Genomic DNA, 16,645 nt, shown 5'->3' with positions numbered 1-16,645 from the left:
AAATGAAAGGACACCACACAAGTATATATTATAAAAATATATGTGTTTATTACTAAAAACAATCCCCAGTATTCTTTATGAATAAAGGGGCACAAGCGTTAAATCAAAAGCACTGTTTAAACATACAAAGTTGCACAATTATGGATGAGGGCAGGGGGCCACTCAAACCATATACTAAACAAGTGGTATAAGAGATGCCACTCGAGCAGTGGTTAGGCCTAGGGCCTAGGGAATCGCTGGGAGCAGTCAGGACAAGCAATGCTGAAGTCGGGAATGGCCCTCGGGATTCGGGAGATGTGCGGAAAGCGCACGCACGCACCAATGTTAACCAATGGTGCGTAAAAGTTGTAAAGTTAAAGTTAAAGGACACTTCCGCTGAACCTAGAGGAACAAAACTTAACACACAGACCCTAGAGGTGTGCACCAGTGTGGGAACACCGGCGGAGCAAAGTTACCTCACCCACAGGAAGTGGGTGCACAGGGTCGAAGTGGCGTCGGGTTCTGTCTCGCAGGCTCTTGGTGCTTGAAGCTGAAAGGGCTGCAGGCGGGTTAAAGATGAAGTGTCCGGTGGAGTCCAAGGGTGGACTCAAGTTGTAGAGTACCTGAAAGCAGAGGGGACAGAGTCTGGGTCACTCAGCAGTGACCAGGGTGGAACCAGGACGGAACCAGGCAATGTCGGGCGCAATCAGGTGGTCGTCGAGGAGCTTCTCTCCGCTGTCACGTGGGCTCTGGAGCATCTGCGACGTCCAGGAGCAGGTCACGATCTGTCCCACGCAGGCTCTCACCGTCGGTGCAGTCGGCTTCAAGTTTGGAGCAAACAAGCCTTGGCAAGAGCAATCCACGCGGGATCGGAAGATTGCTTCTCACTCGGACCAGGAAGGTCAGAGTCGGGGCTCCTTTTCAGGGGAGCTGGTGTGGATCTGGAGCAACCAGATTCACGAGTCTTCTTAGGTAGTTCGTCGGCACAGGGACCACTAGCCAGCTGGCAAGTGACCGGGCCAACGCGTTGAGCCAAATAGAGCCAAAGGGCCCCACGCAGCACTCGTCGAGTGTGGAGGGCTGAACTTCGGCTCAGGAGCAGCTCAGGGTGGGGGCTTCTCAAACCCCGGTGCACAGCTTCGAGGATCACTCGTGGGCTGCACGGTCAGCGTCTCGTGGTCAATTCAAGATGGCGTGCCCCACGCTTCCGGTCGCCTCCACGGGTCTCAGCTTTGCAGGGACTGTGGATCGGGCTGTTAGAAGGCAGGCAGGCTTGATCTCGTCGATCTCAGTCGCTCGAGTTCCGGCGGGAACTGCAACTAAGTAGACGTCGAGGGCTGGATGGTGCCTGCTGCTGCAGGGTGGTCACTCCTTGACCACAAGGGAGATTCTTCGGGCTTCCACGTTGAAATGGAGGGCGAAGGGTCCAGAGTTTCGTTTCTAATGTTTCTTCCAGGAAATCTGATGTGCATTGGCACTGCTCCCACTCTTATTCGAATCTGGGGGGCGTGATTACCTGCTAGGTCCCCTCCTATGGGTGGGACCCAGGAAGTGGGTGGATACACCCCCTTCCTTTGATCCAGGCTGCCCTGGCACGAGGGCTGGAGTGCCCCAGAACCGGTTTGGCCGGATTATGCAAGGGGCAGCCTTGTGCGCCCCAAGCAGTGTCTGGTTTCTTTCAAACCTCCCTGCTACAATCCACTATCTCCTGTCTGGAGGGCGGTGACACCCTCCTGTGACAGGAAACCCTTTGTCCAGGACCCATTTGGTTGAGTTTCGGTCAACTGCAGGGGTCCAGACATTTGTCTGTGTCAGAGGCATCCATTTTGTGGATCTTAAGGTCTTTGGAGAAATTAACCGCATTTAAGTGAAGTAACATGTCTTACCCCTCTAGAGGGGTGGAATGCCATCCCCGTCGCCAGAACTGGCGAGGGGATGGTATTCCAAATCGTATGACACCTTACACGACATGTTTTGATAAAGCCAAACCAAAGTTGCTATTTAACCGCGAGGATTATAAGGCACTTAAGAGTATATGGTATGGCATTATCCTGAAACAGCCTAGGGAGTTGTTCCCGACAGCTGCAGACAGGCTCAGCTCATGCTAGAGCTCCATCTCACATAAAACCACGCACTCAGCCTCCAGGATTGATGAGGCCTTCTATAGGAGTGGCTCACAGGTTTACATGTGTCCAGATATAGGTTTAGATATAGGTATACTATATCTAAGCAAGGGGTGTTTACACCACCTTACCCCAGCTGAGTGATCAGCCAGTTGTGTCAATTTAAGAACCAGCCAGGGGTGGCAAAAGATATGCTGCAGCCCCTGGTAGGCCTTGGTGGCTCCTATGCCCTGGGCACCTATAGTGCATTATACAGGGGCTGACAAGGAGTCCATTTCCAATTGTGGTATGTACCTAGGGTACATGGAATCCATTTTACAGAGAGAGCAGATGGCCTGGGGCCCTGATTAGCAGGGAACCAGGTCAACTAAGTCAAAAAAAACAGCTAAACACAGGCAAAAAATCAGGGGTAACCATAGTCAGGTAGCCACCTTCCTACACCCTGCCTACCTACAATACACAAAACCCTGTCTGGGACGGTGCTGGCACCGCCCCTGGCAGGAAACCCTTTGTCCTTATCTCCTGCTCTGGGAGGACTCCCAGCAGCAGGAGGGCAGACTTGTGTCTCGGTGGCAGCATCCATTTTGTGGATGCTAAGGCTCTGTCTGACTTTTAACCGGGTTATAGGTTACATGCATGTCGTGTCCCTCTAGAAGGGTGGAATGCTAACCCCGTCGCCAGAATTGGCGAGGGGTTAGTATTCCAATTCGTATGACACCTTACTCGACATGTTTTGATAAAGCGATACCAGAGTTGGCATTTAACCGCGAGGATTATAATGCACTTAAGAGTATATGGTATGCGATATCATGGAAACGGCTAAGGGATAGGTCCCGAAAGCCGCAGACAGGCTCAGCTCATGCCAGAGCACCATCTCACACGATTCCAAGCACTCTGCCTTCAGGATTGTTAAGGCCTGCCATAGGAGTGACTGATAGGAGATCTGTCTGTCCATTTTAGGGTTAGATATAGGTATACTATATCTAAAGCAAAGGGTGAGTACACCACCTTGCCCCAGCTGTCGTGCAGCCAGTTGTGTCAGTTTAGTTAGTCAGCCCAGGGGTGGCATAATACATGCTTCAGCCCCTGGGAGACTTCTGGGTGCACCTCAGCCCTGGGTACAGGGACTTGGAGAGGGCCCAGTGCCAATTCAGTACCTGAGTACAATTTGGATAGAGAGAACAGCTAGGCTGTGGGTCTGATTAGCAGGCCCACAGCCAGGGAAAGTCGTAAACCAGTGCAGCAAAAAGCAAAAATCTGGGTGATCATAGGATTGCAGACCCTACTCTCCTACATGACCCCCCCCCCAAACTTTGGGACAATAAACTAACCTTGACCAGGTGAGTCTTCTTGCTCTAAGTGGAAATACCTGGAGAGCCCATCAGCATTGCTGTGATCAGTCCCAGGTCTGTGCTCCACTGTAAAATCCATCCCCTGTAGGGAAATGGACCACCTAAGCAGTTTGGGGTTTTCACCCTTCATCTGATTTAGCCACAAGAGGGGCTTATGGTCTGTCTGAATGGTGAAGTGAGTGCCAAACAAGTAGGCCCTCAGCTTCTTCAGGGCCCAGACCACAGCAAAGGCCTCCCTCTCAATAGCTGACCAATTTTTCTCTCTGGGTGTCAACCTTCTACTAATGAAAGCAATAGGCTGATCATTACCATCAAAATTCAGTTGAGACAGAACAGCTCCCACACCCAACTCAGAAGCATCTGTTTGGACAATGAATGGCTTGGAGTAATCTGGACTCTTGAGGATAGGTGCTGTGCACATGGCCTGTTTTAGGTCATTGAATGCTTTCTGACAGCTTGCTGTCCACTGAACTTTCTTTGGCATCTTTTTGCTTGTCAGGTCATTAAGAGGGGTCACTATGGACCCATAATTTCTGACAAACTTCCTATAGTACCCAGTCAGGCCCAAGAAAGCTCGAACCTGAGTCTGGGTGGTTGGAGGAGTCCAGTCCTTGATGGCCTGTATCTTACTCTCCAGTGGCTGAACCTGGCCTCCACCTACAAGGTGGCCCAGGTATACAACCTGTGTCTGCCCTATCTGGCACTTTGTGGCCTTGATAGTGAGGCCTGCCTTTTGCAGAGCCTCTAACACTTTCCTCAGGTGGACCAGGTGATCCTCCCAGGTGGAGCTAAAGACAGCAATATCATCCAGATATGCTGCACAGAAGTCATCCAGCCCAGTGAGGACTTGATTCACCAACCTTTGGAAGGTGGCAGGTGCATTTTTCAATCCAAAGGGCATCACCACAAACTGATAATGCCCACCAGGTGTAGAAAATGCTGTCTTGGGTTTGGCTTCCTCAGCTAACCTGATTTGCCAATACCCAGCTGTCAAATCAAATGTACTTAAGAAGTTGGCAGAAGCCAATTTATCTATAAGTTCATCTGCTCTTGGTATTGGGTGGGCATCAGTCTTAGTGACTGCATTGAGGCCTCTGTAGTCTACGCAAAACCCCATCTCTTTCTTACCACCCTGGGTGTGAGGCTTTGGCACTAGAACTACTGGGCTAGCCCAAGGGCTATCTGAGGGCTCAATGACTCCCAGCTCCAACATTTTCTGCACTTCAGTTTTGATGCAGTCTCTAACATGATCAGGCTGTCTGTAGATTTTACTCTTGACAGGCAGACTGTCTCCAGTGTCAACATCATGGGTACACCAATCAGTTTGGCTGGGTGTCAGAGAGAATATATGTCTGAAGGATTGCAGAACTTGCCTGCAATCCTGTTGTTGATGTTCAGTGAGGCTGCCACAAAAGACAACACCATCAACTGATCCATCATCAGGATTCTGAGTGAGCAGGTCTGGGAGAGGGTCACTCTCTTCCTCCTGTCCCTCATCTGTGGCCATGAGCAAGCTCATGTCCTTCCTGTCAACATATGCCTTGAGCCTGTTAACATGGAGCACTCTGAGAGGGCTCCTGGGAGTTCCAAGGTCCACCAAGTAGGTAACCTCTCCCTTTTGCTCAATGATGGTGTGGGGCCCAGACCATTTGTCTTTCAGAGCTGCTGGAGCCACTGGCTCCAGTACCCACACCTTCTGTCCTGGCTGGTACACAGTCAGAACAGCCTTTTGGTCATGCCAAGCTTTTTGAAGTTCTTGGCTGGCCTCAAGGTTTTTAGATGCCTTCTCCATATACTCAGCCATCCTGGAGCGGAGACCAAGTACATAGTCCACTATGTTGGTTGCAGGCTTTTTGAGAGGTCTCTCCCATCCTTCCTTCACCAAACACAGGGGTCCTCTTACAGGATGCCCATACAGAAGCTCAAAAGGGCTGTAGCCAACCCCCTTCTGTGGGTCCTCTCTGTAAGCAAACAAGAGGCAGGGGATCAGGACATCCCATCTTCTCCTAAGAGGTTCAGGTAGTCCATGAATCATCCCTTTGAGGGTCCTGTTGAATCTCTCAACAAGCCCATTGCATTGTGGATGATAGGGTGTGGTGAACTTGTAGTTCACACCACACTCTTTCCACATTGCAGTCAGATATCCTGACATGAAGTTTGTACCTCTGTCAGAAACGACCTCCTTTGGAAAACCCACTCTGGAGAACACTCCAACTAGGGCTCTTGCCACCACAGGAGCTGTGGTGGTCCTCAGGGGAATAGCTTCAGGATACCTGGTGGCATGGTCCACCACCACCAGTATAAACTTGTGCCCTGATGCTGTCTGGGGTTCCATTGGACCAACAATGTCAATCCCCACTCTTTCAAAGGGAACCCCCACCACAGGTAGTGGTATGAGGGGGGCCTTTGTTGTGCCACCTGACTTACCACTGGCTTGGCAAGTGACACAGGAGCGACAAAACTCCTTGGTATTCTCATTCATATGGGGCCAGTGAAAGTGTGAGACAAGCCTGTCCCAAGTCTTTGTCTGACCTAAATGACCTGCAAGGGGAATTTCATGGGCCAAGGTGAGAAGGAAACCTCTCAGAGACAAGGGGATGACCAGCCTCCTGGTTGCATCAGGCTTGGGGTCTCTTGACTCAGAGTACAGGAGTCCATCTTCCCAGTATACCCTGTGGGCACCTGTGGCATTCCCTGCAGCCTCAGCAGCAGCCTGCTGTCTGAGGGGTTCAAGGGAAGGGCAGCTCAACTGTTCCTTCCCCAGGTCTGCTCTGGAGGGTCCCCCTGAGCCCAGAAACTCAACTTGATCAAGTTCAAGCTCTTTAGGCTCAGTTTCCCTCAGCTCTTCCAGATCAGCCTCCTCAGAGACTTGATCCTCAACCTGGGGCAAGGGGGAAGGCAAAGCCTTACCCTTACTGCTCTTCTTCTTGGAAGGTGTCTGGTCCATAATTTCAGGATCCAGCACCTGTTCAGTGGGGCATCTTCTGGCCTGTGACCTAGTCACAGCAAGCACATGTGCTGGCAAGCCTAACATCTCCATGTGAGTCCTCTGCTCCACTTCTGACCATTGTGATGACTCCAAATCATTGCCCAACAAACAATCAACGGGGAGGTCTGAACTGACTACAACTTTCTTTTGTCCCTTCACTCCACCCCAGGAGAAAGCCACAATTGCCACACTATGACTAGTAGTGATATTGCTGGCATTGGTCACCAGGAAATCAGTACCTGGCATGATCTGTCCAGGGTCCACAAAGTTAGGTGTCACCATTGTGACACTGGCACAAGTGTCCCTATAGGCCTGAGCCATTTTGCCATTAATCAAAGGTGTCTGCCTGTATTTGCCCAAAGTATTGGGACTTATCTCAGGGGACATATCCACATCCCCTGTACAGACAAGGACAGCCTGAGTGAGTGTGCCAACTAGGTTGTCAGACCCCTCAGTACCCAAGGTTAACCCCACTAATGCCTTGGGAGGTACACTACCACTACTGACTGTACTAGGGGGTGCAGTTGCCTTAGGGGCTGTAGTGGCAGGAGTTTGTCCTCCTCTTTTGGTGCACTCACTAAACCAGTGAGATTTACTTTTGCAGTACTGGCACCACCTTTTTGACTGGCCTTCTTGAGTCTTCTTCTTCTGGGAAGCCTGACCCCCACCCTCTTTGGTTTGTTGGGGACCTGGTGAAGACTTCTGGTCATTTTGTTCATTCCTAACATTACCCTTCTGGTCTGCTTTCTTCTGACCACCCTGGTTCTGGTTCTGGTTCTGCTTGATCCTTGTCCTGACCCATTTGTCTGCCTTCTTTCCCAACTCTTGGGGAGAGGTCAGATCTGAATCAACAAGGTGCTGGTGCAGCAACTGGTTCTGACAATTGTTTAAAATTTGTTCTCTCATTATTAGATTATACAATCCTGTGTAATCTGTAACCTTGCTACCCAGCAACCAGCCCTCCAAAGCCTTAGTGGCACAATCCACAAAGTCAGACCAGTCCTGAGACTGCGTTGTCTGGGTGTCTCTGAACAGCAACCTGTACTGCTCAGTGGTTAAACCAAACCCATCAACCAGTGTATTCTTCAGGACCTGGTAATTTTTAGCATCCTCCACTCTTGTAGTGAGGAGCTTATCTCTACCTTTACCATCAAAGGAGAGCCACAGTATAGCTGCCCACTGACTCTGGGGAATGCACTGCACAGTGCAGGCCCTCTCCAAAGCAGCCATCCATTTCTGGATGTCATCCCCTTGCTTAAAGGGGGGCACTATTTTAGTCAGGTGTTTAGTATCTAAACCCTTCTCTCTATCTCTTGGGAGATTGCTGCCACCAGTGGGAGCTAGCCCACTCATCTGCTGCTCTCTTGCAAAGGCAAGCTTCTCTTTGGCCAGGGCAAGTTCTTCCCTTTCAATCCTCAGTTCAGCTTGTCTCATCCTAGCTTCATGCTTCCTTCTCTGAGGGGAAGTAAATCTCCTCTGTGGAGGATTTCTTCTCCCCTGAGAAGAGGCATTAGAGTGCAGAGATCTATTGGAGTCCCTAGAAAGAGATCTATCTCTCTAACTCCAAGGTTAGGCCCACTTAGGGTTAGTACTGGGGGTCCCCCAGATCCTAGCCCAAGTAAGTCTAAGTTGGCCCTGGTTAGCCTTCTGACTACCTCAAGACCTTTGTCTACCTCATCCCCAGAGAGTTCCTCCTGATCCTCCTCTCCCTCAACTGCTGTGGCAGTGTTGGGGAGGTCTGGATCTCCAGAGGTTCCCTCCAAGGCTGGCATGTTCTCATGTAACTGAGAAATCTTCCTGGCATCATATGTCTCTAAGAGACCTATCAGAAAGGGAATGGTGGGGTTAGACCCCTGCTTCAGTTTCCTGGAGACACAGATCTGTCTCATCTCCTGGAAACTGAGAGCTGCATATCTTGAAGTGACCTGTGGAGGGTCAACACTGACCAGGGGAGTCTCAGTAGATTCTCCCTGGGTAGACATGCTTTTCTAGTGAGGTGTAAGTGGTTCACTTACCTACACTATGTGTTTGCCTACTGATCCCTTGCTAGAGTTGTAGTTTAGGGTGTGCTAGGCCCTAGGAGCTACAACAGCTGGTTCAGTAGAACTCAGAGTATTCTAAGCTAAGTTATATGTACCTTTAGTACTTATGTGATCTTTCACAAGATATTCTTAGGGCATGTGTGGTAAAATAACAGCAAGCTCAAATCCCAACCGCTGCTCACCAATGTGAGAAGTTGGCCTGATGTGCAGTGCTCACTATTCTAGTGATCACTATATATCAGTCCAAACAACCCTTATTGATGATTGGTTGTAAGTCAACCTTATAGACCAGCTATCCTAGTAGCATGGATACGAGCAGTCTAAGGCTAAGACTCTAGAGGGCGTGTTAAGCCAGCTGTTTTACCATCACATTACCCCTTGAACACCCAGTGAAAGGACACCACACAAGTGTTATGAAAATAAACAATGTATTTATTAGAATCACAACAACCCTGTACTCTTTATGAGGACAGGGTGCTAAGCACACAACACAACTCTTATGAAAATACTTAAGTTAGCACGTTATACACAAATGCCCGAGGGGCACGAAAAACCATATACTCTAAAAGTGGAATGCGAATTACTAGCAGGTAAGTAACGATTCTCAGAGGCTTTGGGATCGCTAGGACTGGACTACTGAACCTTTAGATTACTAGCAGGAGGCCTAGGGAACTCGGGTGCAGAGTGTGCACTCTCACGCGGGATGCGGGACAAAGTCTATGGAAGCTAGAATTCACAAAGTTAGTGTTCACGGGCGAACCCGACCTGGTAGGGAGAAAACGACAGTGGATCCTGACCCTTGAATAGTGAGGCTATGCTGGGACACCGAAGTGCCGAAGTTACCTAGCCCAGGGGCTGCAGCTGCATAGGTCTGAAAAGACGTCGGGAATCCTCGTGCCGGACCAGGAGCCTGGAAGGAAGAAGTTGCTGGCAGGCGACCAGTGAAGAAAAGTTCGATGGATCCAAGCCTGGATCAAGGAAGAAGGAAACCTGAAAGCAGAGGGGACCAAGTTCTTGAATCACTAGCCAGTGATTAAGTGGGCACCAGGATGGCACCGGGCGAAGTCACCGCAGTCAGGTGAGTGGGCGCTGCTGGGCTCTGCAGTCTCTCGGACCAGGAGGCGTTGTCGGCGACCAGGATGGAGGTGCGAGCTGTCCCACGAAGGTTCTTGCTGTCGACGTCGCTGGACCCAGGATTGGGCAACAAGTCTTGGCAAATGCAAGGCCCACGCGGTGGACCTAAAATGGCGTCTCAGCCGGACCAGGAGGGTCCAGGGTGCTTCTCCGATGGAGGGAAGCAAGGGCCAGTCTGGAGCAACCAGACCAGCAGCAGTGTTGTCGTCGGGCGTCGTTCGGAAGGCCACAAGCCAGCGGGCTAGTAGCCAAACAACGCGGTGAGCAGCAAAAAGCAGAAGGGCCCCACGCCGATCGTGGAGATGCTGGGGGGCTGCTCTTCGGTGCTGGAGCTGCTCGGGGTGGGGGCTTCTCGGACCCCAAAGCACTCACCAGGAAATTACTCGGTGGGCTTGCTGTGCAGAAGTCGTGCAGTCTTGGCGATGGCCGGTCCCTCGAGGTCTCGTCGCACCCACGGTTCTCAGCTGTGCTGTAGAGGTGGGTAGAGGTCAGAGGTGCCAGGGAAGCCGGGTCTCGTCGAGCTGGGCAGTCGGATTCCGGAGGAAGGACGTGCAGCAGACCGCAGTGTTCTTAGATGGTGCCTGCGGATGCAGGGTGACTACTCCTTAGCCACAAGGGAGAATCTTGAGGAAGAAATCGTGAAGTCCTTTCTGGGAAAGTGGTATCTTGATTCCAAAGATGATCTGATTTGGAAGGGGGCCAGTCTCTACCTTTATCTTGGAAAAGGGGGCTGGCACGCGACTAGGTCCTGCCCTATGGGTGGGACCAGGAGGGGGGTGGTTACACCCACTTCCTTGGCGGGCTTTTCCCCAGCACAGGGTCTGGAGTGTCCCTGGAACTGGTTTGAGCCAGCCTATGCACAGTGAGCACCGGGGTGCCACGTGCAGTCACCTTCCTCTGAAGCCCTGCCTACCTACAATACACAAAACCCTGTCTGGGACGGTGCTGGCACCGCCCCTGGCAGGAAACCCTTTGTCCTTATCTCCTGCTCTGGGAGGACTCCCAGCAGCAGGAGGGCAGACTTGTGTCTCGGTGGCAGCATCCATTTTGTGGATGCTAAGGCTCTGTCTGACTTTTAACCGGGTTATAGGTTACATGCATGTCGTGTCCCTCTAGAAGGGTGGAATGCTAACCCCGTCGCCAGAATTGGCGAGGGGTTAGTATTCCAATTCGTATGACACCTTACTCGACATGTTTTGATAAAGCGATACCAGAGTTGGCATTTAACCGCGAGGATTATAATGCACTTAAGAGTATATGGTATGCGATATCATGGAAACGGCTAAGGGATAGGTCCCGAAAGCCGCAGACAGGCTCAGCTCATGCCAGAGCACCATCTCACACGATTCCAAGCACTCTGCCTTCAGGATTGTTAAGGCCTGCCATAGGAGTGACTGATAGGAGATCTGTGTGTCCATTTTAGGGTTAGATATAGGTATACTATATCTAAAGCAAAGGGTGAGTACACCACCTTGCCCCAGCTGTCGTGCAGCCAGTTGTGTCAGTTTAGTTAGTCAGCCCAGGGGTGGCATAATACATGCTTCAGCCCCTGGGAGACTTCTGGGTGCACCTCAGCCCTGGGTACAGGGACTTGGAGAGGGCCCAGTGCCAATTCAGTACCTGAGTACAATTTGGATAGAGAGAACAGCTAGGCTGTGGGTCTGATTAGCAGGCCCACAGCCAGGGAAAGTCGTAAACCAGTGCAGCAAAAAGCAAAAATCTGGGTGATCATAGGATTGCAGACCCTACTCTCCTACAGCGGGTTCATGATGGCCCCCAGCCGTCATCAGCACACGAGCACCGTAGTGCATGACGGCTGGGGGCCGTCATCAGCATGCACGGGGTTAAAGCAAAAAATCTTCTTTGCATATGCTTCCATCTTGGACTGTCTCTCAGCTGGGCTGGATGGAAAAGCATTTATGATAGTGCGACTTGTCTTGTCTGTGCTATCAAACTCTCCAGTGTTGGATGCTGAAGAAGAAAATATGGATCTCCCAGGGTTAGTCATTGTCTCCTCAGAATCTACCTCTTGATTGGAGAGCAAGATCCAGGCGTAGCCCAAGTACCTGCTAAAACATCCGGAAGTAAAAGCTCCTGTGAAGTTTGCGATGGATCCAAAATTATCGACAGTAAAATAGTTATAACCTCTTCTGTAGGTAAAATTAAATCAAGAGTTTCTGCCGTACTATGAATTACAGTGGCACGGGAAGATGCCTCCTCTGTAGCCATAACTGATGTTTGGGATAATGTACCTAGATCATGAGAAGTATCGTGACTGCTAGCGTCTGGTAAATCCTGCAAAATATCATTCTGAGGATATACTGCATCAAAAAGATACTCCCCTTTTGAAGGATCAGATTCTGACCTAGCATACACCATAGTTGAAGGAAATTGACCTGAATCCGATAAAACAATCGGATCCACTACTGGCATCGGCAGCATCAATCCCGATGTCGCATGTGACCTTGATCGAGCTACCTGTGGCTTCAATTGCAGCGGCAACGAGAATGAAGATGTTCTATCCACAACCAATAATCCACACGTAGTCAGCCTCATACTCAAAATAAGAAGCACAGTGCCGTCAAGGATGGATCCGTTGATGTCTGTCCAACTGAATGCCCCTCGTATCCGTGGAGCCTGAAGGCGCACCAACAAGATCCGGACCTACACCAAAGATGGAGTCGATATTTTTCTTAGGCTGCTGGATCTGGTCTGTCATCGCTACCTTGTCTGCTGAAGTCGAAAGGGAAAAGACATTGAAGTATAATCCCTTGAAGGAGGCTCCCTAGCTGGAGAAAAGCTTTGAGTAGAAGAACCCTGTAACTCATATGAAGTGGTGCGAAGAGGGAGACCAGTGCTTCAACTTCTTACGATTCTTGTGCACCTTACTTGACTTTGAAGTCCTATCTTTTGACCAACTTCTTGATGGAGAACGTTCTCTCAATCAAGATTGACGAGCCATGGACATTGAACTGGACCTACTCTTCAATTTTCTGAACTCTGCTATGACAAGTTTTGTTCCATGCTCTCTAATTGCCTTTTTCTTCATCTTTGCACATGATGATCATGACTTTGAGTTGCGACGACAGCCGAGACACCACAAATAGACATCATGTGGATCTGTAACTGACATCTTTCAGTAACAGATCATACATATTTTGAACTCTGAAGGTTTTGGTGGCATTCTGCACACAAAAAGTAATTTCTAGAAGAAATTAACTAATAATCGTCGAATGACGATTGAAGCTCCGGATCCATGTTGGTTGGACGGAAAGAAAGAAACTGACACCAGCGCTAGCAGGTGACGTATATGCAAGGGGGCCGAAATCGCAATCACACGAGATGGAGTCACACACGAAAAAGGGCGTCACATGACTCCACCTGTCGACGCTGGATAACTTGGCTATACCAAAGTTTCTGGATCCAGTCTGATGCCGGGAGGTATTCAAAAGGTGATTAATCTGCGGTCCAAAGTCTCTATTAGAAGTTAATTGCTTTACAGTACGTTTTATGTACTTAAATTAGATAATTACAGGCTGCGCATAATTACTGCCCTTCATCTACGCCCTGTCTTATCTTTTTGATTACTTTTGAATGGTGGTGCTGAATAGAATGAATAGTCTCTAAAACAATTAGTGGAGTTGGATGAGGAGCAATCCAGATACAAATAACCAGTGGAATAATAGTTTTGTGGGGTTGCCCCGGTGGGCTCCTGAGGAGCAATGTCCCATTCCCCCCAGTTTTCCTCTATTCTAGTTGGGAGATCTGTCAGTTTTTCTAGTTTGGAACACTCGCTTTTGCTCCCTGGCCCCTTCATGTCTCGAGACTGAGTCTAATGCTTGCTAACTGTGAAGTGTTGATGTCAGAAGAAGTCTACATAATGAATGCACGCCTTTTGTGATGCCAGTACTGACTTCATGTACATACGTTAGAGCGACATGTTTAAGAATCATTGAATGCATTATTTCTCTATGGGCTGTGTGTTAACTTGTAGTCCTTTCTATACTCCTTGTGCTCTCCAGAGGTGGACCCAGTGCTCCTGTCTCTCCAGCTCGCTGTGCTCAGCCGCCTTCTGGCCACCTTGCAGTCCGTGTGCTCCTGGGTGATGACCAAAGCCTACCAGTTCCTCTCATCCTGGTCCATCAACCAGTTCCTACTGGTCACCCAAGCAGATCTCGTGGTAAGGCTTGGGTGACTCCTCACTTGTAGAGTTTTCATCACAATGTCTTGTCGCAGTTTCTTCTGCAGAAATTGCCTGTAGCGTGTCTAACATCTGTGAATAAAGATTGTGCTAGTGACTTCAAGACCAGAATCTTTGGTGCTCCTGTTCGTTCCACCGTGGCTCATGGTTTGGTGGCGCCTCTTTCTGCTAAACCCGTGCAGTACCCGCTCCTCTTCTTTAACACCGAGCTGTCCCTTGAGAGGGTGTACACCGCTAAAGCCACTGCTGATAGATGCTTTGAAAACAAATATTACTTTTAAACATCTTATTCATATTTGCTTTATAGATTACTAGAAACTGAGCCGGACCCATTCAGTTCTTATTAGCCTTTGTATAATATCATCGCACAACCACTAGGATCAACCAAGACAATAAATCAGCATGCAGATAAAAGTACAAAATCTGAAATGTTTTGTAGATAAGGTGCTCGAAACAGTGCCCTATGCCACGAAGGCCTTTATTCCACTGTGGAAACTGGTTCTGGTTGTTGAGGGTTTATTGCTGAGGGAGAGGAATAGCTGGGTGTCCTCGGCATAGGGGACAATGTTGAGTCCGTGGATTCTGCCGGTGGCAGCAAGAGGGGGGGGCATGTAGACGTTGAAGAGGGGGGGCTCAGGGAGGAGCCCTGGGGACTCCATAGCTGATCTCTGTGGGTTCTGAGATAAGCTGTAGTAGTCTGACTCGCTGGGTCCGTCCGGTGAGGAAGGAGTGGATCCAGTCCAGAGCCCTGTCGCGGATGCGGGTGTTGTGGAGTCTGGTGATTAGGGTGCGGTGGGAGACAGTGTCGAATGCCGCCAAGAGTCTAGTAGGATAAGGGCTGCTGCCTCGCCCTGGTCGAGGAGGGAGCGGATGTCGTCTGTGGCGGCGAGGAGTGCAGTCTCTGTGCTGTGGTTGCTTCTGAAGCCAGATTGGGAGGTGTCCAGTTCATAGGAATGTTCAAGGCCATTTGTTTTGGTAGAAACAATCTGTACCTCTCCGATGAGACTTAGAAAATCAGAAATCCACCTGTAGTAGCTTTTATTCTGATTAAATGTGCCGTAGGTGTTTCGAATTTACTGTTGCTTTTTGTGTAGGGTCAGTACTAAACGGCGTATAGTTATCCTCTGTCTGCTAACACAGAACAGCTCAAGTTGACAGAATGCAATGCTGCCCAAAAGAATGACTCTAGATTGATTTATTCCATTGATATCTTTTTAGTTAAGTAAGAATATTCTTTGCCTGCTATCTACCATAGTAATTTGTAAACCTTGGAGCTGTAGTGTTTGGCCCACTAAGGAAACCTTTATTGCATGCTGCCTTGATGTTACCGTCCGGGGACTGCTATCTATGTATTGAGGAATGTTCTGTGCTTCCTGTCTGGGTAGGAATATTTAGCACTTTTCTTCTTGGTTTGAATGTTTAGAGCTGCTGCCTGTTGAAATGAAGAGAAGGTGTGTGGAGAACTTATAAGAAGTAAGCTTATTACAACAAGCCCCAAACACGTCTTGTGCAGGTGCTGGCTTTTAAGCAATTGCCAACTTTACACCAGTAACGGACACAATAGACTGTTGGGCTAGGGGGTGACGCGAAGTGCCAATGGGAGAGAAAGCATTAAGTTGCATCACAAAGGATGTGGCTCGCGCCACCATACATCATCACAACACTGCATCAGAAGAAATGTTAGTGCCTGTATTCTGGTTTGATTGTTTTGGGTTGGCATGTTCAGACCATGCTGTCTTGCTAGGAATGTTAAGCGCTTATTTTCTTGGAGTTTTTAGGGCTTCTGCCTTAGAAGGAATCTTTAGTGCCTGTTTTCTGTTTTTTTTTTGTTCTTGGTTAGACTGCTTGGAGGCTGCTTTCTAGGTTAGACGTTTCTTGTGCACAAGCTTTTTTCTGGGATGGTGTCCCTTATTTATCAGCCAAATATTAGCTCCTGGCTGTTTTTTTCCATTCCTCGCACCAGCCATTTTTGTAGTCTGATTCATTACTCATTCTTACCCTTCTGCCCCATCTATACATTTTGTCTCATACCAAAGCGGCTGCAAGCAGAACATTCTGGGCCCATGTCGAAGGCTCCCAAAAGCAGCTTAATGCTCCAGGACCACCTTTGTGCTGCCAATAAAGAATCCAACAGTACTCACAAAAGTACCCATAAAGAACAAGCTCAAAAACACTAGCTCAAATAACAGTTTTCATGATGTTTATCACTTCTTGACTAATTGTGTGGAATTTTTGGATGCTTTTTTTGAATCTTTAGAATGTGAAACTTTCACAGGTAGTTGACCTTTATTTTTTTCTTAGTTTAAATTTTTTTCAATTGTTCTTAAATAAATAGTGTCTTAGGCTGTACCGTTTTCAAGGTTCAAGGTTTTCCAATATGATAGGCAGGGTGCTACTGTAAAAGCAAGTTCCTTTTGCAGTCACTGGTGGACGTCCATCTATCTCAGTTGGTGTTTCACCTATTATAGTCCAAGTCATTCTGCTTCAAGGCATTTGTTTAACTCCATACTGCTTCCGTTTCAGCTTCTGACAGCAGAAACCGAAAAGATGATCGCACTAGTGAGAGAGGTATGTCCAGAGCAGATGGAGCTGGGAGCGGTCCGAGGACCAGGGACGAGCCTACAGGTTGCACAGCTTTGCTTGCAGATTCACACAGCAGCCACCAGCCTTCAGGTGCGTAACCGTCGCCACACCGCAGAGCCATTTCAGCTCCGCGGCTTCCTCGGTGCTTTATTTGATTGTTGCTTTGTCTCTTTACCCAAATTATATAAGATATTCAACACACTCTTCAATACACGCTACAACCCTTCTTATTTTTAATGTTT

At 49.0% G+C, this 16,645-nt stretch overlaps 1 protein-coding gene across 2 annotated transcripts in view; it reads left to right on the top strand.

Moving 5' to 3' along the window:
- The window catches only part of CCDC142 (coiled-coil domain containing 142), a 187,886-nt gene that overhangs the window by 79,615 nt on the left and 91,626 nt on the right, over positions 1–16,645 (top strand). For both annotated transcript variants that reach the window (XM_078678788.1, XM_078678787.1), the window contains 2 exons: positions 13,642–13,799; positions 16,344–16,493. In XM_078678788.1, the coding sequence (XP_078534914.1) occupies positions 13,642–13,799; positions 16,344–16,493 (308 nt within the window). The remainder of the gene's footprint in view (positions 1–13,641; positions 13,800–16,343; positions 16,494–16,645) is intronic.

This window comes from Lissotriton helveticus, chromosome 2_2 (assembly GCF_964261635.1).
Source record: "Lissotriton helveticus chromosome 2_2, aLisHel1.1, whole genome shotgun sequence".
Classification (NCBI taxonomy): domain Eukaryota; kingdom Metazoa; phylum Chordata; class Amphibia; order Caudata; family Salamandridae; genus Lissotriton; species Lissotriton helveticus.
This window is presented reverse-complemented; position numbering and strand designations above follow the sequence as displayed.